A 27,324-nucleotide genomic window follows, 5' to 3' on the forward strand; every position below is an offset into this window, starting at 1 on the left:
CAATAAATACAAACACAAAGGCATACACAGCAGACCACGTGGAGAGGAAAAAGAATCAGGATCCCTGAGTCAAATAAATCAGGTCTAGACTGCCCACCTCTGGATTTCTTATTGCATTAGAAACATAAAAGCTATCAGATTAAGTTGTTACAATAGGGTTTTCTATAGTGCAGCTGAATGTACGTTAGTGGATACAAATACAAATTTCTCACATAAAAATCAAATTAAGAGGTATGAAGAAAATCTTCACCAACTCCTCAATCTAAAAAGAACCTCAGTGATAAGCTTGTATTTTTGTTTTCTTTACCTGAAGAGGGCAAATAAACACAAAACCATACATAAAAGGGAGGTGGGGATTTGATGGCAGAGGAAACTCCTGATTCCAATGCCAAATGAAAGTGAGATAAGACTGGGGCAGGGAGAAGAGCATGAGTGTAGCACCAGACAATAAGGGTCCAAAAGGCTTTACCTAACATCTCCTATATGTCAATACCAACTGTCAGTGAAGAAAATAAAGTTCATTTATTGGGCAAAGGAAACTTAATTCAGTTATTAAGTCTGAACTTTCAAACTTGGGAAGCTTTCCTCCAGGTCATCAGCAAGAGTTTTATCAACTTCATGTAGAATTTTGAGAAAGTCTTCTATCTGTGAGTCAAACAAAAGAACCAAATAAATGGAAGTAGAAGAAAAGGTGGTTTACGATACTGATTGGTGACTATAAAAATGTTCTACCCGTGGTTTCTAAACAGTCCAAAGGAAAACAAATGTTGACAAATCCCCAGATGACAATAAAGACTATTACAGTCATTCTCAGTTCTCTGAAACATCAAAGAAGGGACTAGCTCATACCACTTTGTTTTATTCTTGAAATTAGTATTTATACCCCCAATGCTTCCCCTTTAGGGTCCACTACTGGAGTTTTATCCTCTTCCTTGCTGACATGGCCTCTCCCTCCCACATTCCATACTTCATTTTCCTAAAAAAGTTACTATTTTGAAATTGCCTCTAATGGTAGCAAATGTGATATAATTTGAAGAATGATAAAAACCTACTGACCATTCTCACCTAAGAATCTTATCTTTAATATATATGCTTACTTCATAACAGTGAGGGGTCCAATAAATTCAGTGCTGACTCCATTCTCTTAAAATTAGAATAGCTATTCAGGCTAGTCTCGTGAATTACCCAGCAGTCATTTATCTGACAAGGGCACTAAGTCATGTGAATTGCAGGCACGATCTTTTTTGACAATGGTCTCAGAGATCAAGCACTTACATAGAAACATTTAGTCATCCTCTAAAACTCAGCCACCTATACGCTTATTCATACTCACCACAGGACTATAAAAAGGAAGAAGGTTTTTAAATGCACAGGAGCACTTCTGTTTGCTTAACTGGCCCTCCTTTACTCCCTGAGCCACAGTCTCCTAAAACAAACAAAAAAAGATTTGGTAAAAAAGGAAAACCTCTTTAAATTTTTTTTTAATGTTTCTTTTTGAGAGATGGGGGTGGGGGGGGGCGGGTAGGGCAGAGAGAGAGAGAGAGAGAGAGAGAGAGAGAGAGAGACAGACACAGAACTCCAGGCTCTGAGCTGTCACGATGTCGAGCTCGAACTCACGAACTATGAGAGCGTGACCTGAACCAAAGTCAGAGGCTTAAACTGACTAAGCCACCCAGTGCCCCAGAAGAGGAAAATTTCTAAAGCTTTATCTGATTAATAAATATAAATCAGTATATATAATTCCCTACTGATCCTATGGGCATTTCAGATGTCCCAAACTGAACCCAGCATCATCCCCCCCCTTATGTAAACCCAAACACTATTTCACTGTAATCCTATTTTAGGGAAGGAGACCACCACCCATCCACCCTGCTGCACAAAGCAGTAACCTGGGATACAGCCAAGATTTTTCCTCCTTCTTTGTTGCTGACCCATCCTCCTAAGAGTTTAATTCTACTCTACCAAATCTCTCATCCCATCCTTCCTTCTTCATCCACACTTTCACTGTTTAGGCTCTCAATATTTTTCAGATTACTCTTAAAGGTTACCACCCATAAGAGCCTGTTGGTCTGTAGGTCTCCAGTTCTAATCCTCTCTCTTGCTTTTGGAGTAATCTTTCTAAAAAACAGATCATATCACTTGATCCTTAAAACCGAACTCTCCAGTAGCTCCTTAGTTTCCTCAAGATTAAATCCATATTCCATGAAGTACAATACATAAGAATTTTCATGACATATCCCTGGTTTATTCTCAGTCCACCTTCCTTCTACATTCCTGCCACTTAAAAAAAAAATCCCTCTAAAAACAAAATCACATAAAAGTGACAGTAAACAATGGGAAAAATACTTGCAATGAATATGCAAAAGACATATTATTGCCCAAGGAGTTTATGTAAATAATCAAAATAGATAAATCTATAAAGTAGGAAACACAAATAATACACAAATACATGGAAGCATGTTCACCTTCACTAATAAAAAAAATGCAAGTCAAAATAAGGCATAATTTCTCACCCACTGAACTTTAATATAAAAATTGTAATACCCAATAGTAATAATCATGTAAACCCAGCATTTTCATATGAAAGCATTTGGTAGTATGTAGTCATTAAGCCTCAGTCATCTTCACTTTAAAAATGCTAAGCCCAGTAATCTGACTTCTGAAAATCTATGCCAAACTAATAACCCAAATCTGGAAAAGAAAGCAGGATAGTTGACACCCCGCACACCCCCCTCCAAAAAAAGAAAATTACCAGAATAACCGAAACTTCTTTTAAGAAATATTCTTCTTAAAAAAATTCAATGAATATGAATATATTCTAAATGGTTATATTTATATTTTTTCTAAAATACCTGGAAAGAAAGTATGCCCAAAGGAATAATATGCTAACAATCCTGAGCATATTCAGGAAGAATACTCCTTAAAACAAGTTTGCAGTAAATTTTGAAAACTGGCTTTTTGGCAAACTGGGTATTAAATAAACTGGCTTTTGGTGAAATGTCTGTCAGTAAATTTAGAGTCTGGAAAAGGGTTCACAGTGCTTGCTTCAGCAGCATATATACTAAAATTGGAAAAGAGCTCATAATATAATGTTTGGTGTAAATAGCAGTCTATAAAAATTCTATATACTGGGTTAAAAGCATGTGAAAAACACATATATAAATATACCAAACTACATCAGTTCCTGGGTTATAATTATAAGCTTACACTGATGTTTTTTCTCTATTTTCCCAAATTTATATAACATAATTATAATTTTATATTAAAAAAATAATACAGTAATAATAATGTTTGAAGCATTAAGCAACCCACACTTTCTTTTGCTGATGAAACCATCAATATTTCTTTCCTACCTTTGTTAAAACCTGAAAAATATTAGAAAGAAATTCACATGAAATATCCTTTAAGATTTTCAAGTGGAAATCATCTTGGGTTAAATCAGATTTTTTCGTTTCTTCTGTGTTAGAGTCTACTGAGTTCTCTGGCTTCTTCTGACAATGTTCCATGTTTTGTAAGACACGAATCAAGCTGTCAATTAGAGGAAGATCTAGTGTACAAAAGAGGCATGGAATTAGCCAGTTAAATCTGGTCTCTCCTCCTTGTGTTGATTGATTGATTCATTCATTCATTCAAAAGTACTGAGAGTACTCATCAAAATAAAAAGCTTCTGCACAGTGAAGGAAACAATCAGCAAAACTAAAAGGCAACCCACGGAATGGGAGAAGATATTTGCAAATGACATATCAGATAAAGGGTTGGTATCCAAAATCTATAAAGAACTTATCAAACTCAACACCCAAAAAGCAAATAATCCAGTAAAGAAATGGGCTAACGACATGATAGACACTTCTGCAAAGACATCCAGATGGCCAACCGACACATGAAAAAATGCTCAACATCATTCATCATCAGGGAAATACAAATCAAAACCACAATGAAATACCACCTTACACCTGTCAGAATGGCTAACATTAAAAACTCAGGCAACAACAGATGTTGGCGAGGATGCACAGAAAGAGGATCTCTTTTGCATTGTTGGTGGGAATGTAAGCTAGTGCAACCACTCTGGAAAACAGTATGGAGGTTTCTCAAAAAACTAAAAATAGAACTACCCTGCGACTCAGCAATTGCACTACTAGGCATTTATCCACAGGATACAGGTGTGCTGTTTCGAAGGGACACATGCACCCCAATGTTTATAGCAGCACTGTCAACAATAGCCAAAGTATGGAAAGAGTCCAAATGTCCATCGATGGATGAATGGATAAAGAAGATGTGGTATATATACACAATGGAGTATTACTCGGCAATCAAAAAGAATGAAATCTTGCCGTTTGCAGCTACGTGGATGGAACTGGAGAGTATTATGGTAAGTGAAATTAGTCAGTCAGAGAAAGACAAAAGTCATATGACTTCACTCATATGAGGACTTTAAGAGACAAAACAGGTGAACATAAGGAAAGGGAAACAAAAATAATATAAAAACAGGGAGGGGGACAAAACAGAAGAGACTCATAAACATGGAGAACAAACTGAGGGATGCTGGAGGGGTTGTGGGAGGGAGATGAGCTAAACGGGTAAGGGGCATTAAGGAATCTACTCCTGAAATCATTGTTTCACTATATGCTAATTTGGATGTAAATTTTAAAAAATAAAAAATTTTACCAAAATTAAAAAGAAATAAGTAAAAGGAAAAAAAAGTACTGACAGTACTGTACTGTAAGTAAGTACTATAAGTACTGTAAGTTAAGTACAACTTACTAGTTACTAGGTATTTTATTTCAGGTACTACAGATATGGTGGCAAACAAGATCTTTCAGGCCATAGCCTTCAAGAGGCTCTCAAATAAACTAATGAATAAAACAGATCATTTCAACTTTGGGTGAGTTCTAGGAAGAAAATTAAAAGAGAATATAATAAAGCGGCCAGCAGAGGAGGCTCTTTGAGGGGAGAACTAATAGAGAAGCATCAAGGTAAAGAGTCCAGGAAAACATTTCAGGTAGAGGAAACAATAAGTGCAAAAGCCCCAAAGAGGAAACGGTCTGAGGAACTAAAAGGCCATTATGGCTCAAGCCAAGTGAGCAAGGGGGAAGGAGGGCACAAAACAAATTTCAACAGTTGGGCAACAGTCCTATCATGCAGTGCCTTTGGAGGCCATAGAGAAAAAGAATTTGAATTTTCAACTTTATCAATAAAATCCTAAACAAAGCTTTTAAATTGTATGTTTAAGTTAAATTTCAAAAAGATTGTGATTTCTTCAAAAACTGAATAATCATTTAAATTAGCCTACAGTAAAAACTGAATACAGGGGCACCTGGGTGGCTCGGTCAGTTAAGCATCTGTCTTTGGCTCAGGTCATGATCTTACAGTTCATGAGTTCAAGCCCCGCGTTGGACTCTGTGCTGACAACTCACAGCCTAGAGCCTTCAGATTATGTGTCTCTCTCTCTCTCTGCCCCTCCACTGCTCACACTCTTTCTCTCTCTCTCAAAAATGAATAAACTTTGAAAAAAAAATTTTTTTAATGAATATAAAAAATAAAACTAGGGGTGCCTGGGTGCTTAGGCTTAGAGAGAGAGCATTCTCTCTCTCAAAAATAAATAAAAAACATCAAATAAAAAATAAATAAAAACTAAAAATTTAAAAAAAAGATTTGTTTTTGTAACTTGTCAAATTCAGTGTTAAACAAGAATAATAGTCAAAAACATTCTGAAAAATTAGGATGAAAGGAGACTAGCCCTACTTGGCATTAAAACGTAAAGTTTTAATAATTTAAAAACTATAGCTACTGATACATGAATAGAGCAATAGAAGGGAATAAAACATATAGGGAAACTCAGAACACAGTAAATGACAAAATTTCAAATCAGTGTGGATAAACCAGATTATTCACTAAATGATGTTGAGATAACGGAATAGCAATCTGGAAAAAAGCTGAAGCCATACCTCACATGTAACAAGTGATTAGATTCTAAATGGATCATGAATTTAATTGTAGTCATAAAAAAAAAAAAAATCACTCTGTGAAAAACCATTCGTTTACATAGAAAATATTCATATTATACTTCTAAATTTAAAAAGTTGCCTAAAAAGCAGGACTTAAAAATATATATGTATGTGAGTATATAGTAATTATCTCTGGATGGTGGGATTATAAGCACTATGCTTCCTTTTATAAATTTTGCAATTTTTTTTGTGGTGAGCATGTAATATTTTTATAATCAGGGGAATAAAAGTACCAACACAAACAAACAAACCAAATGAACAATAATCCCAAGCCGGGGCTCTAAAATCTAACAGACTAGAATTTACTCTAGTGAATGAAAATGATACTTACCTTCTTCTATCTTTAGATACTCCTGTTCAGCCTGTGAAGCAAAGATGGCAGACAACACTGAATAAACAGAGGCTAGCACAGTTTTCTGTTCTTGAAGTATGATGGGTGGATCATCAGATTGGCAAAATTCATGGCAGACCAGGTCAAAAAGTAAATTCCAAGTGTCTTTTCCAGTAGCAGGACACTGTACTTAATAGAAATGATAAAAAAAAAAAAGTAGTTATATAAAAACAAAACAATTCAATGAGTAATTCCTGTGCTTCCCTATAAAACACCTTACCAATAGCTTGAATTCCATCATCCACTGTGGTAAGCAGCTGTAAGATATGCATGTAAACATCGAGCCCTTCTGGATTTTCAGAACTAAATTCAAAAAACAAAAACACTGAATCAACAACTCTGTGGGACTGCAATTATTCATTCATTCAACAAATACTTATCACTCTGTACTAGTCATTGTCCCAGGTGCTAAGGATAAAACAAGAAAAGGGCGAAGTCTTGGTGCTCACCAGAGCTTACATGTTAATGGCAAAAACAGTCAAAAAACAAAGAGATACTATGGAATATAATCAACACTCGAGAATGAGAAGTAAAAATTCCTTTTGGCCCTGTCCCACAAAAGCAACAATGCAGAAACCTTTGAGGTGATACTTTATCATTCTGGTTTACTTAGATAATCAGGATGAAAAATGACTGAAACTTTTATAGAATGAACGATAGGCCCACTGCAGCAAGCAAGCATCAACAGTAACAATGTCCTCCAAACTTCAGAGGACTCCCCTAGCTCCCTTAGCTGAGAATACTAAAAGCACGTAAGTATAATTTTTGTGATCAACAGTTTGGATTCCTGGAAGCTCACAATCTTAGTTCTTCAAATGATTAAGTGAAAATATAGTGAACAATAAAAAAGAAGGCTCATATTTAAGTACCTACTACTTTCAGGCACTATGTTAGCAGATGGGAAAACAGAGACGTGTAAAACATTGTATCTTCACAAAGTTTACAGTCTAAAGAAAAGAAGATAATTAAAGGAGCGATCATGATAAAATGATAGGACTGTAACACTAAAGGAAGTCTAAGGTACCAGAGAACCACATGGCAAGCAATATTAACTAAGTTTAGAGAGTTGAGAAAGGCATCTTAAGAGAAATGATATTTATGGGCCGCCTGGGTGGCTCAGTTGGTTGAGCATCTGACTTCGACTCAGGTCATGATCTCACAGTTCGGGAGTTCGAGCTCTGCGTTGGGCTCTGTGCTGACAGCTCAGAGCCTGGAGCCTGCTTCGGATTCTGTGTATCCCTCTCTCTCTGCCCCTCCCCTGCTCATGCTCTCTCTCTCTCTCTCTCTCAAAAACAAAAAATAAACATTAAAAAAAAGAGAGAGAGAAATGATATTTAAGCACAGACATGAAGGAGAAATGTTTGAGGTAAAAGAGACATGGTACACAAAGGCTTGAAGGCCAAGAGAGGTTGGTTCCCTTGATGAAAGAAACTTCACATGGTTGAAACACACAGAACAAGTAATAAGGATGGGGAGGCACTGCAGAGCCTTGTAAGCCACGCTTGTTAAAAACCTGGACCTTGGACCACCTGGGTGGCTCAGTCAGTTGAACATCTGACTTTTGATTTCAGCTCAGGTCATGATCCCAGGGGTGTTGATCAAGCCCCTCATCAGGCTCCATGCTAAATGTGGTCCCTGCTTACGATTTTCTCTCTCTCTACCCCTCTCCCTGCCTCTCCCCCACTCCTCCCCAACTTGCTCAAGCATTTGCATGCTCTCTCTATAAAAAAAAAAAAAAATTGGACCTCATCCTAAGGAAGACAATGGAAGAGTTTGAAGCACGCGAGTGAGATGATGAGTATGTGTATTGGAAAGATGGTTCTAGAGTCTAGGCTTGGAAGGAGCAGCCTTGAGGTAGGGAACTCAGGTGAGAGAATGCCATAGGTGTCTAGCTGAGAGACAGTGGCCTGAACGATGACTGTAAGAAAACACGGGTAGATCATAAAGACATGGTGTTGAACAAAAGAACTAAGACTCAAAAGAATACATACAGTATAGTTTTTTTCACAAGAAACTCAGAGCCAAAATATATGGAATAATAAAACTATAGAGTAAAGCAAAGAAATAATTGCTGAAAAAGTCCAGAAAGTAGTCATTTCTAAGTGAGAAAGAGAATTGGGATTTGGAAGGGACACACAGGGGCCACGGAGATGAGGCCCTGTTTTCTGTAAACGTAAGTGTTTGCTTCGTAATTATTCATTAAGTATAAATTTGTTTTTATAGGCTTTCTTGTATATATACCATACTTCACAATGAAAGTGTTGAAAAAATTAAATGAAAACTCTACTTTGATATTTGACATTGAGAATAGTGAGGAAGCAGGTTTGGAGAAAAGATGTTAAGTTTAATCCACATGGATAAAGGACATAAAAGACTTTAGGTGGGTTATTAACCACCAACGTTATATGACTGAACATTAAGCAGATCAATTCACAAGTTAATTTTCTAGTGACTAGCAAGAAACAGTTTCAATGACCTACAACACCTAGTAATCACTCCTGGCAAGACATCAGAGCCCAAAATTCAGTCACTTATCTAAGACTGACATATAAACGTAAGAAGCAAGAAAACAAATGACGTCTGACGTTAACTGAAAAAGTCGCTAAATGTTTAATGGAAAATAAAACACCAGAAAATCTTTCCTATTTGACTTAAATTACACAAAATTGCAGAAGATTTTAAGACCATAACCATAATTAATGCTGGAAAATAACCTATAGCTAACTAATATTAGAATAGGTACTTCGTAACCATTATGATTCTTAAAAAGAGCAAACACAGGGTTACCACAAATATTAGTAGTGAATCCAACCTGACAAAGACTGATGGGGTGCTATTCATCCTGTCAAAAAGAAACTAAAACTTACATCTATGGATATTTCCAGCAATTGGATTTTCCCAAAACATTTTGTACAAAAAGCTCGCTTACCGTACTTGTTTGGCAGCTTCAAGTACACAGGGCACAATTTTAAACACTGGCTGCTCTGCAGCATCTTCCTGGGGTTGGTCCAGAGGCTGAACAGCCCCATTTCTAATCCATTCCAACATTAGCTTCTCGTCCAAATCAAAAAGTTTGTCCACAACTTCCCCTATTTTCACCAGCAAGTCAACTGCAGACGATAAAATAGTTATTGAAATGAGAAGCAAAATTTTAAAAGCAGTAAGGTTAGGGGTGCCTGGGTGGCTCAGTTGGTCAAGTGTCCGACTTCGGCTCAGGTCATGATCTCATAGCTCGTGGGTTTGAAACCCCCAATGGGATCTGTGCTGACAGTTCAGAGCCTGGAGCCTGCTTCAGATTCTGTGTCTCTGTCTCTCTGCACCTCCCCTGCTCACACTCTCTCTTTTTCTCTCAAAAGCAAATAAACATTAAAAAAAAAAAAAAATTAAAAAGCAGTAAGGTTAACCAACATTCCTAAAGCTATTCCAAGAAAACCAAATCTTACCAAAGTATTACTTATTAAGGGAGATTTATTCACCTCCTTTGTTTAAATTTGTCTTCCTTTTTTTGTTTTTTGAGTGAGACAGAGAAGGCTCAAGTGAGCAGGAGACAGAGAATCACACAAGGGCCACAGAGAGAGAGAGAGAGAGAAGCAGAGAGAGAGAGAAGGGGGGGGGAGAGAGAGAGAGAGAGAGAGAAAGAGAGAGAGAAGCAGGGTTCACCCAAAGCGGGGCTTGAGCTCATCCTAAGTGGGGCTCAAGCTCACCTGATGTGGGGCTCGAACTCACAAACTGTGAGATCATGACCTGAGCCAAAGTCAGCTCAGCTTAATGATGGAGCCACCCAGGTGACCTCTTCCTTCATTTTTAAATGTGGGACTGATCAGTATCTTGGCAGCTTAAGAAGAAATTTTATATCTTGAATCGAAATACTTTTTCACCTGACACTAGATGTATTTTTTTAAGCAACCTCCAGAAATAGTCACATGGCTTCCTAACAATTAAATAGAACCAAAAATTTTTCCAAGATTACATGGTGACTTACCATTTGTTGAACTTGACATAATGAAACAAATACTATCATAAATAGCTGGATATTCCCGGATTCTTTCAACCCAGACACTGGCCACTTCTGTCTGGGAAAGACAAGTAAGCAACAACCTACAAAATAAATGTGAACTTAGTATCTATTTTGAAAAACATTAAAGGAAATTCAAGAATGAAGAATTAACTCTATTGTCCAAGATTCCTGTATGAATGAGCATATAGAATACATAGAAAGAAGAAAGCATACCGGCTTGTTTCCAGCAGAGTAGGAGGGTCTGAATCATACAAACAGTGCAGTAACACCTGTCTATAAAAACAAAAAAGTTAACCCAATATGCATCATTTCTCTCATTTCAAATATCAAGGTAGGGTTTTCATTTAATTTTTTTCAACATTTTCATTGTGTAGTACATGTAAAAGAAGGCCTATAAATACAAATTTATACTTAATGAATAATTACAAAGCAAACACTTATGTTTACAGAAAACAGAACAGTGTCTCATCTCCATGGCTCCTGTGTGTCCCTTCCAAATCCCAATTCTCTTTCTCACTTAGAAATGACTACTTTCTGGACTTTTTCAGCAATTATTTCTTTGCTTTACTCTATAGTATTATTCCATATATTTTGGCTTTAAGTTTTTTGTGAAAAAAATTATACTATATATATTCTTTTGAGTCTAGTTCTTTTGTTCAACACCATGTCTTTAAGATCTACCCATGTTTTCCTACAGCGATCGTTCTTTGATTCACTGCTGCAGAACATTCCATCATATGAATATAAAACAATTTATGTTTCTAGCCTACTACTGATGGATATATGGATTAATTCCACTTAGGGCCACTTCAAGCAATGCTCCTATAACACTTCTCCTCTGATGTACATGTGCACGGTTTATCCTACCATATACACGAGTGGGATTGCTTGGTCACAACATCTGCGTTGCTTATCTTCCAACTTGACTAAATAATGCCCAACTGTTCTAAAGTGGCTGAACAAATTTATATCCTATCACCAAAGTAAATTGTTTCATATTATTTTTAACATGACTCATTCTTAGTTTTTTTTTTTTTTTGAGAGAGAGACAGAGTGTGAGTGGGGGAGGGGCAGAGAGAGAGGGAGACACAGGATCCGAAGCAGACTCCAGGCTCTGAGCCGTCAGCACAGAGTCCAATGCAGGGCTTGAATTCATGGACCACGAGATCATGACCTGAGCCTGAGCCACCAAGGTGCCCTACATGTCCTCAGATTTTTGATAGGAACCACTAGAAACCAAATATAATCCAAGGTCATTCACTCCATGAATGATTGTTAAATTACTGAGGGAGGAATAAATACCTTAACCTAGGATCTTTTTTTTTTTAATGTTTACTTATTTTTGAGAGAGAGAGAGAGAGAGAGAGAGCGCAAGCAAGCGGGGGAGGGGCTGAGAGAGGGAGACACAGAATCCAAAGCAGGATCCAGGCTCTGAGCTGTCAGCACATAGCCCAATGCAGGGTTCGAACTCACGAATTATGAGATTGTGACCTGAGCCGAGGTCAGATGCTTAACCAACTGAGCCACCCAGGAGCCTCTTAAACAAGGATCTTAAAGTCATTCCACACCTAGAAGAGGTAGTCAGCTCTATTTTAGAGACCCAGGTACTTAAATCCTGTGATAAAGCCTCACAGCCCTAGCTGACAATAACCATCCAGAACACTTATCTATTATGAATTTCTTTAAAATTCTGATTTAACAGCCACGAACCCTCTGCCTAGAAAATGTATACACTCACAACATTTAGCATATAATTCTAGAGTATTCTCAGACCTCTTAAAGTAACCACTAGGGTTTCCACCACTAAAAAACCCTCTGCCTAAAACTTTCCTGCACAGGAAAGAGAACTAGCCTCCAAGCAAAAGTAAGAAAGCCTTTGAATCACAGAGGCTGCCCTGTATTCTCTAGTCTACTGGTAAATCCCGTTCCCCAATCTTAAGAGTTCTCAGGGTCACCATGGTCAGTAAATCTAGTTTTTCCAGACTGGCTCTCTGGGCCCTTGGATTCCCTAAGCCTAACTTGTTTGAGACTCTGGTCAGGTGCCCCATCACCAAGCTTTGCCCTGCTGGGTCTTATCCAGTCTGCTGATTGTTTAGATCCTTTTACTACCAATAAACAGACCTAATTCCTCAATCAGCCAATAAACACTGTTTATTGATGGAAGCTCCTAGCTACCATCAATATATGAGGTTCCTAGATACTATTCATCAGGAGAAAGGAAGCACTACATTTCATACAATTTTCCTATATCTCCTATGTATTAGGATTTCTTAAGAGATATGAAATGTTAATTTATTTTGTAAAAACATAATTCTTATATAATAAAACTTACCCAAGATTTTTATCACTGCTGATGGACACACATATCTCTTGGAAACAGGCCATATTACCTAAAATTCCCACACAGATTTCCTGCCAAATTAAACGTCACAGGTCACAATGGCTCTAAGATGAAAGACACATACAAAAATAATAACTTGAAAAAAACTTTCACTGAGTCAAGTTTGGGGGGAGAAGAGGTAGCATATAGAAATATATATACTGCCTGTACCCTAATCTTGACAAGTTTACAGTATTTGACAAGAAAAAGAAAGATCAAAGGCAGGCACAAGTTATGGAAGAAGAAATCTTATGGATGAACTGAGTGTTCAATGATTAGTAAGATTCAGACATGCAAAGAAGAAGAAAGACATTCAGACAAGGGGGAAAGGATCAGCAAAGGCAGGGAGGGAGTAATGCACATGGCTCATACACTGAATACCAAGGGAGCAGCCTGGCTGTTGCACAAAATTGAAGAATAGCACAAGATAAATAAATACAGCAGGTAAAAAGGATCAGGATTAAGGGACCTGAATGCCATGTTGGAAGAGGTTAGATTTAATCTAGGAAGCTATCTGGATCCATAAACCTTCAAGGAGGGGAGCAGCATTCTGTAATGTTATTTTAGGAAGATTATTTTGGCAGCAAAATGCATAATGCATGATAGTGAAAATATGTTAAAGGAAGTTAATAATCTCAGTAATAACTGCCAATGTTTACTTAGCATTTACTATGCCCAGGTACTACTCCAAGCACTTTCCATATACAATTTCATATAATAATTTATGAGACAGGTACTATTATCCCTATTTTTCAGACAAGGGAACTAAAGCACAGAGAAATTAAGCAACTTGTCAGGATCCCCAACTAGGCAACAGCAGAGTTCCAGAGGCTGAGCGTTTATCAACTATGCCATACTGCATCTCAGTAATCAAGATGCAACATGAGGGTGATGCTGGAAGGCATGGAAAGGGATGAAGCTGAGAAGACTCAAGGTAGAAAGCAAAATAATCTGATGGGAGACAAAGGGAGAAGGCAGTTGAACATGACTCTTAGGTTTCAAGTTTCTCATTTCCCCAGTGGGAGATACTGATCCCCCTGACAGGAAAACTGGAAAAGAAGTGTTGGAAAAGACACGAGTTTAGTTAGGATAGTGTTTCCAAACTTACTGGAACATAAGAATCATTTGGGCAGGCAGCGTGTTAAAAATACAGATTTCTGAGTCCCATCTCAGAGCTACAGAATCAGAATCTCCAGGGTAGGGTCTAGGAGGCTACTGTTTACAAAACACAACACGTAAATTTTATGACCAGGTAAGTGTGTTAATCACTGAGTTACAACATGCAGGACTCTGGACAGGAAAATGCAGCATGCGAGCAGAGAACGCCTGAAGAAAGTTGAAGATGTGGCACCAGAAGTCAGAAGGAATGTCACAGCTTTGATCCCACAGGCACAGATTCACAACTTAAAGATTGTAAAGTGTGGATAAGCTCACTAAGGAAATGAATTCAAAGAGGACGAGGGTTCTGGGTCTACACCTTAGAAGAAGTCCACACTATGTAGGAAGAAAGAAAAAAGCCAGTAAAAGTGACAGAGAAGTGACTGAAGAGGTCAGAGACTAGAAGAATGAGGTGGCACCAATGCTCCAGGAAGGGAAAGTTTCAATAAAACGACAGCTGTCAAATGTTGGGAAAAGATTAAAAGAGAATAGGGTCAGCAAAGAAACATAAATTTCCCTTACAAACTAAAGAGAGAATAACTGAACTTCCAATCAAAGACCAAGTTTCTCAGTTTTGGCTGCTAACTGGAATCAGCTTGAGGGAAATTTAAAAGCTGTGTGGAGTCTCACACTTGGAGATTCTGTTTTAACTGATCTGAGTAGGGCCTAACTCAGGATTTTTTAAAAGGTCCCAAGGGCAAAGCTTCTCAAATGTGGGCCCTGGTCCAGAGCAATAGTATCATCTGAGAACTTACTAGAAACCCTCGATTCTACCACAAACTTGATGGATCCGAAACTCTGAAGGTGGGCCTAATAATCAGTGGTTCTGGGACATGCCAAACTTTGGGAGCCTGTGTTCTAGATGATTCTAACATATGGCCAAGTCAGAGGACCACTGCAGTAGATAGGGTGTGACTCACAGACATATATAATGATATGACTAATTCCTGAAAGGTGCCATTACTGACATCAGCTTATTTTCTTTAAGTACTAATCATGAGTCAATGTATTTAAATTAGAATGATCCAGGAGAAAATCATGTAACTGTCAAATCTTTATTAATTAATTCTTGGGTCATTATATTAATGACCCAAGAAAAAGATAGTTCATCAGTTCATTAGGCCCCAATTCAGGTAAACACTGCCCTAAATAAAATCTGAATTCAGCATTCAATTTGTAAAAATATACTACAGAATTCTCCATACTTTCAAAAAAAGAGAGGCAAAGAAATAGAGTGGTTATACTGAAGTCAAGCGGCCTAGGCTCACACCCCAGCTTTCCCAGCTGTATGGCCCTGGAAAAATTAACCAGAGACTTAGTTCTTTTATTTATAAAGTGAAGATAAGTTCCTATCTCATAGAGTAGTAAAACCAAATACCCAGTGAACAGCAGTTATTCATAAGTATAATTACTTAATACTTCCTAATCACCCATGATATGCATAGCATATGGCAACCTAAATGACACAAGAACACAACATAAAGACGAAAGGAGAAGCACAGATAATTCTTTTGAGGAGTTGACCAGCAGCAATGGCCACTGAGAGCTTACTTATTTAGGAAGGCTTAGATGAAAAGAACCCCTGGGATAACAGATGTGAATACTGAGAGGGGATGGACGGCGTATAAAGGAAGGCATGGAGATGGTGATGACCACAGTAAGCTGAGACAAGGAGTAGACAGGCCTTGCTAAATTAGAAGGACCATCTGTAGGGTAGATTTTATGTTGGAAAGATGAATTAGATTCAGATTATGGAAAAGTCCTCAGTGTGAGGCTGAGTTCAGAATGAAGGTTTTTTTTTTTTTTTTTTCAACGTTTATTTATTTTTGGGACAGAGAGAGACAGAGCATGAACGGGCGAGGGGCAGAGAGAGAGGGAGACACAGAATCGGAAACAGGCTCCAGGCTCTGAGCCATCAGCCCAGAGCCCGACGCGGGGCTCGAACTCACGGACCACGAGATCGTGACCTGGCTGAAGTCGGACGCTTAACCGACTGCGCCACCCAGGCGCCCCAAGAATGAAGGTTTTTAAGAATGGAGGATTTTATTTATAAAAAAGAGCAATCAACAGAAATGGGAGGTCCAGGCAATGTTCCTTGTTCTGCCACATATTAGCAACATAACTTCGGTTATGCCTGATTTCCACAGCTGTTAAATGAAAGTACTGATCTCCCTGATCCAACCGAAATCTAAAGACTTGACTCTAATAATTTCAAACAGCATATTACCTAGTGCCAGGCAATGTTCAATAAAAATCTGTAGACTGATTTGAGGCCAGTAAGAAAATTAAAGACTATCTTTTTTTTTTTTTTTTTACAAAGTTAATTTTTTGGTTCTTAAACCTGATTCCTGATTTACTGATTTTTTTTTTTTAATGTTTATTTATTTTTGAGAGAGAGAGAGAGAGCACATGCATAGGAGGGGCAGACAGAGAGGGAGACACAGAATCCAAAGCAGGTTCCAGGCTCTGAGCTGTCAGCACAGCAGAGCCCCACGCGGGGCTCGAACCCACGAACGGTGAAATCATGACCTGAGCTGAAGTTGGACACTTAACTGACTAAGCCACCCAGGCGTCCCTAAAGACTTTCTAGCACTTCTACTGTTACTGCTCTAAAGAGGAAGCTTTCAAAATGTACATACTTACTCTTAATCGAGGACATCTGGATTTGGCCAATACTCCCATAAATATGTCAGGGGCATTAAATTCTTGGAGAAATAAAGCCACATCCTGAAAATTAAAAAGTGAGTATTAACTTGGATGCTGAATAGTCCTTTTTAAATCCCATAGTACAGACAAACATAAAAAAAAATAATAATTCTATGTGTAACTCCTTTCAGGCTCAAGGAAAAAAGCCATAGGTTAGGAACTATATCATTATGCAAAAGTAGCGTTCAAGAGTCTTTGTGCTATCTGGTCCCAAGGCAATGGAAAAAATCCATAAACAAATCTAAACTGTGATATTCCAGGGGATTGTCTTCTTTTTCTGCCCTAAATGTATTTACCTTAATGATCTTTCTATCTACCAGCAATGTTCATTAACTCATTCAAACACATTTGCTGATTGCCAGGTATCTTGATAGACGGTGAGGTAAGGAAAAAGAGTAAAACTCATTAACTAGTGTCTTCTAAGAGCTTAAAACACAATGGGGGAAACAGGTAAAAACTCCTACTGGGTCATGCCCCAAATGAGAATTTGTGTTTTCAAAATTCTCAACAGAAAATAATTCTGATCACGACGTAACTACTACAGCTTCATACCTCCTTCCTAGAGTCTGCCCAGGCCACACTGCCGAGAGGGACACACCATACCGGTGAATGAACCTGGAGTGGACATGTGACCCAATCTTGCATGTTCCAAGACTGAATCAGCTTGCTGTGGATGTCTGTGTTGCACAATATTTAAATAAAATTAAGTATCTGGTGGTCTATTGCCTTAGATTTTCACCAAACTTGAAGTGTGTATTTGCGATAGCTTAACTTAAAACCCAGGCTATGGTGAAAAAGCTCTTCAAAGGGACTTGGAGGCACCTCAAAGAGAGAGGCAGTAATCCTTCATAGCAGCTGAAACCAAGGTAACCTGCATGACTGTTGACTGGAAGCGACATCTTATAATTATTAAGAGAGCACAGTCAGAGAAAACAGTATTTTCAAAGATACACTCCAAACTGAAAGTCACAGCAACAGATGCTCCCCACTCTAAGTGTTTTTTTTTTTTTTTAATTTTTTTTTTCAACGTTTATTTATTTTTGGGACAGAGAGAGACAGAGCATGAACGGGGGAGGGGCAGAGAGAGAGGGAGACACAGAATCGGAAACAGGCTCCAGGCTCCGAGCCATCAGCCCAGAGCCTGACGCGGGGCTCGAACTCACGGACCGCGAGATCGTGACCTGGCTGAAGTCGGAAGCTTAACCGACTGTGCCACCCAGGCGCCCCATCACTCTAAGTGTTTAAAGTGCTGTTTGTCACATGGCCAACTCTTAGGGCATGCAGGGACTGATTAATGACAGTTAATAATTCCTAGGGTAGCAAAGAGTTAGGTGACCTAACAATATCAACAATAATAATAATAATAATAATAATAATGGCAATTTACATTTATTGAGCAAGTTGTAAACACCAAGTACAGTGAAGTGGTTTGCACACTATCTCATTTAATTCTCAAAACCCTATAAAGTAGTCATTATTATTGGCCCCATTCCACTAATAAACAGGTTTTATAAGGTTAAGCAACCTGCCCAAGATTATACAATCAGTAGAACAGATCCAGAAGAACAGAATCCAGATGAGTGTGACTGCCATACTCTTAACCAGCACACCAATGCTACCTCTCAGCTATTCATTCATTCACTCACTCATGAATTCATTCATTCACTCTTCACCAAGTATTTACTGAAAAACACAAGTAACAGGCACTATTTGAGGCTCTGGGGGACACAACAGTGAACAAGCTAGATAAGTTCCCAGTCTCATGGAGTTTTTATTCTAGAAAGATAAATAAACAATAAACACATAAACAACTGAACTACATAATTTCTAAGTGCTACAAATAAGATTAACAAGATAGTATGTGCTAGAAGCCAAGATGGGAGGGGACTACTTCAGATGTATCAGAGAAAAGTACCTCTAAAGAGGTGACATTAAGCTTTTAAGAAAAGGAACTTAATCTATCAGAGGACACAAAGGCCAAATAACAAGGTAAGTGTTATGAAACAGAGTGAACAGGTTTCATGAGAGCCCAGAAGAGACGAATTCTGTTTGGAGTGTCTGTGGAGGTGTCAAAGAGAGGTGACATTTAGGCTGGGTCATGTAAGATGAGAAAGATTTTGCTGGCTGGAGGCCATTCCAGGCAGACAGTGGCATGAACAGAGCATGAACACATGAAAACGCAGAAAGCATCTGCAAGTCTCTGGTCCTGCTCAAATACTAATGGTAGGGGATAAGGCTGTGACACTGGAAGGACTTTATACCAGTTATTGGTGGACAGCTCAGTTCTCTAGCAGTGCTTCAAGAGCTATCCTAAGAAGGTGAAAAGGAGGCCAAGAACATGACCCTCCCTTCCACCAACAATCTTTTCCAAAGAGCAGCTCTGTTTTACCTATTATGTATTTGAGGATTTCGCATTAAGATTTCATTTTAAAAAATGGGTTCTAGCTCTTAAAAAAATATTTTTTAAAAATCATAGCTTCTCAGTAATTGTAGAGCAAGTAGAAAAAAAAAGACTTGACCAATACTCTCAACCAACTTGATCCAACTGACATTTATAGTACACTCTACCCTGCAACAGAAAAATACACATTCGTTTTAAGTGAACATGGAACATTTACCAAGGTAGATCACATTTTGAGCTATAAAACAAGTCTAAATACATTTTTAAAAAGACGCAGGGGGGGCGCCTGGGTGGCGCAGTCGGTTAAGCGTCCGACTTCAGCCAGGTCACGATCTCGCGGTCCGTGAGTTCGAGCCCCGCGTCAGGCTCTGGGCTGATGGCTCGGAGCCTGGAGCCTGTTTCCGGTTCTGTGTCTCCCTCTCTCTCTGCCCCTCCCCCATTCGTGCTCTGTCTCTCTCTGTCCCAAAAATAAATAAACGTTGAAAAAAAAAAAATTAAAAAAAAAAAAAAAAAAGACGCAGAGTGTTCACTGACTCCAGTAACAGATAAATAACTGAAAACCCCCAAATATTTGAAATCTAGACAATGTACTGCTAAATAACTCAGCAGCTGAAGAAGAATTAAAGGAAAGTTAGAACTAAACTAAATGAAGAGGAAACCCCAACATATCAGAATCTGTTGGATACTGCCAAAGCAATAGTTAGAGGAAAATTTATAGTGTTATACACCTCTATTAAAAAAGAAGAATGGTCTCAAATCAAATGACCTCAGCTTCCACCTTGAGAAATTAAAAAAGAACAACAAATTAAACCAGAGTAAATAGAGGAAAATAAAAAAGGGCAAATTAGAAATCAATGAAATAGAAGACAGGAAAGCAACAGAGAAAATCAACAAAACAAAGCCTTTAGGGAAATCAATAAATTAAACTTCCAGCCAGAATGATGAGGGGAAAAAGACAGAAGACACAAATTACTAAGATCAGGAATGAAGAGAGGTGCCATCACTACAGATGCTACAGATAATTAAATAACAATAACATAATACTTTGAACAACTTTACACCAATAAACTTGACAACTTAGATAAAATGGATAAATTCCCTGAAGAACATAAACTACCAAAGTAACCTGAATAGCCTTATACCTATTTAAAGGAATTGAATTTAAAATCTTTCCTACAATATACTAAAAACCACTAAATGGTGAATTTTATGGTAGTGAGTTATATCTTAATGAAACTGTTGTTTAAAAAAAAAAAACTTGTTTTTTTAAAAGTAGTAAATATACAAAACTAAAAGTAAACAAACAACAAAAAACGAAAACTCCAAGCTCAGATGACTTCACTGGTGAATTCCACCAAATATTTAAGGAAGAAATACTATTAATTCTGCACAAACTCTTTCTGGAAAACGAAGAGGGAAAAGTTCCCACTCCATGAGGACAGCATTACCTTGGTACCAAAACCAGACAATAACAAGAAAACGAGTATCTCTCATGAAGATAGATAAACTTTCTAAGCAAGATTTTAGCACCTTGAAAATCAATCAACTCAGTACACCATATTAACAAACTAAAAAGAAAAACTACGTGATCATCTCAACTGACTCATCAAAAGTGTAACACAATACATAATCCATTCCTGGTAAAGACTCTAGGCATACTAGGGAAAGAAGGGGACTTTCTTAATCTGTAACTACACCATACTTAGTGGTGGAAGACCAGGTATTCTGCCACCATATTAGGAACAAGAAGATGCCCCCCCCCCTTACCACTTCTAGTCAACTTCATACTGGAGGTTCTGGCCAGAGTAAATGTAAGAAAAAGAAATAAAAGCAATTCAAATTGAAAAAGTAGTAAAACTTCTCTTCATAAATGAAAAACGGCTGCAGGATATGACACACAAAATCAACCATATTTCTAAATACCAGCAATGAACAGATACTGAAATTTTTAAAAATACCATTTACAACAGTATCCAAAAATATGAAATACTTGGGAATAAATTTGAGAAAAGATGTGACATACCTATACACGAAAAACTATAAAACTTTGCTGAAATTAGAGAGAACCTAAATAAATGGAAAGATATACCTGTTCAATTTATCAATCCTTCCCCCAAATGATCTATAAATTCAACACAATCTCAGCCAAAATCCTAGCAGGCATTTTGTAGAAACTGACAAACTGATTCTAAAATTAGTATGGTGGGCGCCTAGATGGCTCAGTTCTCCTCCAAATTCGGCTCAGGTCATGATCTCATGGTTCTTGAGTTCAAGCCCCACGTCAGGTTCTGTGCTGACAGCTCAGAGCCTGGAGCCTGCTTTAGATTCTGTCTCTGTCTGTCTGTCTGTCTGTCTCTCTCTCTCTCTCTGCCTCTCCCTCACACTTGCGTGTGCACTCAGGTGCTCTCCCTCTCTCTCTCTTTCTCTCTCAAAATAAATAAACATTAAAAAAAATTTTTTTTAGTAAAAGGCGAAAGATTTATGCAATTTGAAGAGAAACCAGAGCATAAAAAAAAATTTTTTTTAAATAGTAAAATTAGTATGGAAATACAAAGGACCCAGGACAACCACAACAACTCTGAGAAAGAACAAAGTTGGAAGATTAACACTACCTGATTTCAAGATTTATTATAAATCAACAAAAATCAAAACAATCAAAACAGAATTAAGACAGACAAACAGATCAATGAAACAGAAGAATGCATCCAAAACTAGGATCACATGTACATAGATAACTGATTTTTGACAAAGGTACAAAGGCAATTCAGTGGGGAAAGGACGGTCTTTTTAAAAAATGAGCTTGAACAACTGGTCATCCATATGCAAAGAAAGTAAACTTCAATCCATACTTTGCATCACATGCAAAAATTAACTCAAAATGGATCACAGACCTACCAGTAAAACCTAAAGTTATAAAACTTTTAGAAAAAAATAAAAACAACTAAGAAAACAACACAAAGAGTGGGCAAAAGATTCAAACAGGCACCAAGATACACAGACTGCAGATAAACACATGAAAATATTGTCAACATTATTAGTAATTAGCGAAATCCAAATCACAATCACAATGAGAATCACTACACACTTACTAGAATAGCTAAAATCAAGACTGACATCAAGTGTTGGTGAGGAAGAGGAGAAAGTGGAACTGTATCTCATACACTGCTTATGATAATGTAAAATATAAAAACCACGATAATGTAAAATATAAAAACCACTTTGTAAAATACACATTTTTTTACACAATCTGTAAAAAACACAATTCAGACTCTTTCTTAAAAAGTTAAACATACACCTACCATACGACTCATATTACTCTAGATATTTAGCCGAGAGGAAGGAAAACACATGTCCATAACATACTTATACACAAAAATTCAGCTTTAACTATAGTAAACTACAAACAACTCAAATATCCATCAACCGAGAAATAAATGAATAAATCATGGTATCACATAAAATGAAATAACACTCAGCAATAAAAAAAATAATAAACTACTGAAAGACACAAAATGCATGAATCTTAAAACAATGATGCTGAGTGAAAGCCAGCCCCTCCAAAAAAAGGGGTCCCATTTATGTAACACCAGAAAATGCAAATTGCTCTGAAGTGAGAATGACTATCAGTGGTTGCCCGGAGAGGGTGGAGGCTGGGAAGGGCAAGAAGAAGGGATTACAAACAGACAAAGAAACTTTTGGGGGTGAGAGATATGTTCTCTCTTTTTTTTTATTTAAAAAAAATTTTTTTAATGTTTATTTATTTTTGAGACAGAGAGAGACACAGCATGAACGGCGGATGGTCAGAGAGAGGGAGACACAGAATCTGAAGCACACTCTAGGCTCTGAGCTGTCAGCACAGAGCCCGAAGCGGGGCTCAAACTCACAGACTGTGAGATCATGACCTGAGCCAAGGTCGGACGCTCAACCAAGTGAGCCACCCAGGCGCCCCTAGATATGTCTCTTTCTTAATTACAGTGATGGCTTCATGCATGTATACACATCAAAATTTTTCAAATTATGCACTTTAAATATGAACAATTTCTGTAATCAATTACACCTCAAGAATACACACTTTTTTGGTGTCAATTATACCTCAATAAAAATGTATCAAAAAAACAGCTGAAGATAACGAACAGCCATGGATAATTTTTAAGACAGAACACAATTAAATCTGTGTTTAGGAAAAAGAGAGCTTTCATGGCAATGTGGAAGACAGAGGGAAGTAAAAAGACCAGAACAAGGATTTTAATCAGGAAGCTAGTGGAAAAGTCCAAGTAATTAAGTGAGAGATTATGTATGTCCATCTCTTTTCGCCTCTTTTTTTTTTTTACTGTTTGTTTATTTTTAGAGCATGTGTACACGGGCAGAGAGAGAGGGAGACAAAGAATCCCAAGTAGGCTCTGCGCTGTCAGCACAGAGCCCAGCTTAGGGACGGATCCCACAAACTGCAAGATCATGACCTGAGCCAAAATGAAGTGTCAGACACTAAACCAACTGAGTCACCCAGGCAACCCTCACCTCTTTTCTTACCTGTAAGATAAGGGTACTACCTGTATCACAGGGTTATTGTGAAAAACAAATGGAATAATACATATGAAAATGCCACTGAGCTACAGAGTACAATGCAAATGTTAAAATGTTATTTTGCAATTTATACACACATGGTTCCCTCTTGTCCCCTTCTAATTTAATTATGGTACATCAGTGGTCTCCTACACAAGGTCAGCATTCTCTTTACATAGATAAATATCAGAACTTTCCTGGACTACAAGCATTCCTGCATTCATGAGAACTATATATTTAGCCCCAATCTAGTGACAACTCAGATCTTCTACCCTCCAAGACAAAAGTTTAGCATTTACAGCTCATTCCCTGTACCATATGACTACAGACACTAAAGTGTTTCCCCAGAGACTTAAGGACTGAAACTTAAAAAAAAAAAAAAATCCATGGGGCGCCTGGGTGGCGCAGTCGGTTAAGCGTCCGACTTCAGCCAGGTCACGATCTCGCGGTCCGTGAGTTCGAGCCCCGCGTCAGGCTCTGGGCTGATGGCTCGGAGCCTGGAGCCTGTTTCCGATTCTGTGTCTCCCTCTCTCTCTGCCCCTCCCCCGTTCATGCTCTGTCTCTCTCTGTCCCAAAAATAAATAAACGTTGAAAAAAAAAAAAAAATTAAAAAAAAAAAAAAAAATCCATTCACCATCTCCTTCCCCAACAGTCTTTTCGGTTTCATTTCCAACCCCATACCTCATCCATGGACATATCCCAGACTCTGCAAATTTCATTCTCCATTTCTTCATCGAGCTCCATCTGCTGCTCCTCCTCGTCTGAGCTGGATTTGGTGTTTTCAGGGCTAACCATCTTCAACACAAAGGAAGAAAAGACATGGATAAAAGCTGCCCGTAGTACTCATCAAGTAATATTATCCTATAATCACTCACAAGTCACGAAGGCACTGTCCTCAAAGTATCTTCTCTTGCAGAAACCTTGTTTAAAAAAAATTACTACCTGGGGCACCTGGGTGGCTCAGTCAGCTAAGCGTCTGACTTTGGCTCAGGTCACGATCGCACGGTTCATGGGTTCCAGCCTCGCATCAGGATCTGTGCTGACAGCTCAGAGCCTGGAGCCTGTTTCAGATTCTGTGTCTCCCTCTCTCTCTGCCCCTCCCCCACTTGTGCTCTGTCTCCCTCTGTCTCAAAAATAAATAAACATTTTTAAAAAAATTTTTAAAAATTACTACCTTGGGTAGACCAACGTTCATCTAACATTCGTGGAGTAAATACTGTTACGAGGCACTGGGGAAGAAATACACAAATGAATAAATTTAAGCCCTTGCTTTCAAGCAGTTTAGGCCCTAGAGAGGAAAACACATGTAAACTAATAATCACAGCAAAAGACTATGGGAGTCAAGTAAATTGTGGGCAGAGCTGTGAAAGCAAAACAATGGACCAATGACCTATGCCTGGAGAGTTTGGACAAACTTCTCCTAGGAAGTAATCTTTAAGCTAAACCTCTGAGGGAGAACAGGAGTTTGTGAAGAGGGGGAAAAGAACATACCTAAGAAAGTGCAAGAGTTCAGATTTAAGAAAACGGCCTGGCAATGTTTGGGGAATGGTGAGTAGTTGAGTGTGTTATGGGCAGATGTGTCTGGGAAGGTTGCAAAGCTGTATTGCAAGCTAAGAAATATGCATTTTTCTCCTGCAGGCAAAGGAAACTAAAAGGAGTTCCCAAAAACATTTTGGGTTTTTTTTTTTCTTTAGTTGGTTTGTTTAAGGACGATTATTCTGGCATCTAGACAGAAGATGCACTGGAGAGGACAGAGACTGGAAGAAGTCAGTGAAACGTGGGAGAAGAAAGTTCACATGTACTGACAGCTTCTACAAGCCAAACACTACGGTGAGCATTCTGTGCCCACGATAATCTTATTTAACCTACACAATAACGCTATATACAATAACAAAGGTATTTTCATCCCACTTTATAGAAATTGAGAAAGAAACCGAGGCTCTGAACGGTTAGGTGACTTGCCCAAAACAGGTGCCGAAGCCACGCTATTAGTATCAGAGCTGAAGGACTTCCAAATCACCATTTATTCTTCTACAACAAACGTCCACGAAATAAACTGGGCCCTAGGCTTCAGAAACGACACTGGGAATGGAGAGCAAAAACACGAGCAATGTATGTACGTGGTCAGACATTTTCGGAGAATTTGTAAAAGTAAAATATTTTATTTTATTTTTTATTTTATTTTTTTAAGTTTACTTATTTTTGAGACAGAGAGAGACAGAGCATGAAGGGGGGAGGATCAGAGAGAGAGGGAGACACAGAATCAGAAGCAGGCTCCAGGCTCCGAGCCATCAGCCCAGAGCCCGACGCGGGGCTCGAACTCACGGACCGCGAGATCGTGACCTGAGCCGAAGTCGGGCGCTTAACCGACTGAGCCACCCAGGCGCCCCAAAAGTAAAATATTCTAACCGTAGGCATTCTAGTCTCCCTGTCACTTATCTCCCGTTGTGTTGAGAGGTGCTGGGAAAGGCTCCCGAAGTTTTGGGGTCCGCAGAGGCGGCCAGGACTCTAAGCGCGAGATCCCGAGAAGGGTCGTCGGGGTAGGGGAGGGGATGGCGGCTCCCTGGGCCCGAGGGGGCTGCCAGAGGCGTGGACGAAGGGCTGGGGCAAAGGGAGGGAGCCCACGCGAGGCGAGACGTTCCACACCTGAATGAGTCCGCTGAGGACACCGAAGAGCCAGTGCTTGCTGTAGACCGTGCTCCCTATGCAGTCTCCCCCAGCACCCTCCTCCTCCTCCTCATCCCGACTGGGCAGCGGCGGCGAAGGGTTGCGGTCCATGACTTCCCCGCCTCTCGCTCTGAGGAGCCGCGCCGGAAGCCGCCGGAGGAGGCGATAGACCTGCTGGCGCCAGAGGGCCCGGCACGCCTGGTGCGGCTCCCGCTACAGCGCCCTCTGCTGCCCGGAGCCCTGCCGGCCTGAGTACCTGCTCTGTGCCCACAGGTTTGGGAGCCCAGATGACTTAATCTCCAACGACCCCACCCTTTCTGGGACCCAACCGCGGTCATATTCATAACTGTTATTTGCCAGTTTCAGCGGACCAGATATTCCACCTCCCCAGGAGCTCTTAGCCAGATTGGAAGGGACAGGCAATGGGGGACAGCGGTCTCTGGTACAGACATGAATCTCGAAGCTGTCGTAGACCCCCTGATCTCTGGGCACCATTGACATTCTTAAAGACATCAGGCGCTCATTCTTCTCCCAGGTGTGGTTGGAATCCTGGGAAAGATATAAGTTACCAGGAAGATCGTCAACACTACAACTCCATGTATTTTCAGTTCGTGTTTCTATTTAGTTCGATGGTATTCAACCTCAGACCCAACGCTACTACCCCCACCCTGCAATAAATATTTTCCCATATCTACTTTACTTTGATGAAAGACGTTTATAGATGATATTATCTACCTCAACATGTAATTTCAAAAATATTAATATCATTCCCTCACATAAAGGAAAAATAAAATTAATTTAAAATTATGTATTTTAAGATTTTTAAATTAATGATTCCCTAAACGAAACAGAATTAATTTAAAATAAAACGACACGTATTTTAATATTTTAAATACTAGAAGACATAATAGAAGTCTCCAGTGTTAGCACAGCTACATCAAATCACTGTGAACCCACCAGTTAGATATGCAGAATGACAGAGGTGTTATTCCATCAGAGACTGGGCTTCTCTCTCTTTTTCTTTTTAATGTTTTT

At 38.8% G+C, this 27,324-nt stretch overlaps 1 protein-coding gene across 1 annotated transcript; it reads right to left on the reverse strand.

Annotated features, from left to right (window-relative positions):
* Window positions 1–499: 499 nt before the first annotated feature.
* On the reverse strand, window positions 500–26,435 carry SAAL1 (serum amyloid A like 1). Its single transcript, XM_030331588.2, has 12 exons — window positions 26,269–26,435; window positions 24,304–24,417; window positions 16,596–16,679; window positions 12,747–12,826; window positions 10,628–10,687; window positions 10,379–10,494; window positions 9,326–9,506; window positions 6,617–6,699; window positions 6,337–6,525; window positions 3,354–3,547; window positions 1,334–1,426; window positions 500–645 (listed from the first exon to the last, which is right to left on the reverse strand). Exons 1-12 carry the CDS (start codon window positions 26,398–26,400, stop codon window positions 553–555), a joined length of 1,419 nt encoding a protein of 472 aa, XP_030187448.1. The 5' UTR covers window positions 26,401–26,435; the 3' UTR covers window positions 500–552.
* Between the last annotated feature and the right edge of the window lie 889 nt (window positions 26,436–27,324).

The sequence above is a fragment of the Lynx canadensis genome, chromosome D1 (genome assembly GCF_007474595.2).
Source record: "Lynx canadensis isolate LIC74 chromosome D1, mLynCan4.pri.v2, whole genome shotgun sequence".
NCBI classification, from domain to species: Eukaryota; Metazoa; Chordata; class Mammalia; order Carnivora; family Felidae; genus Lynx; species Lynx canadensis.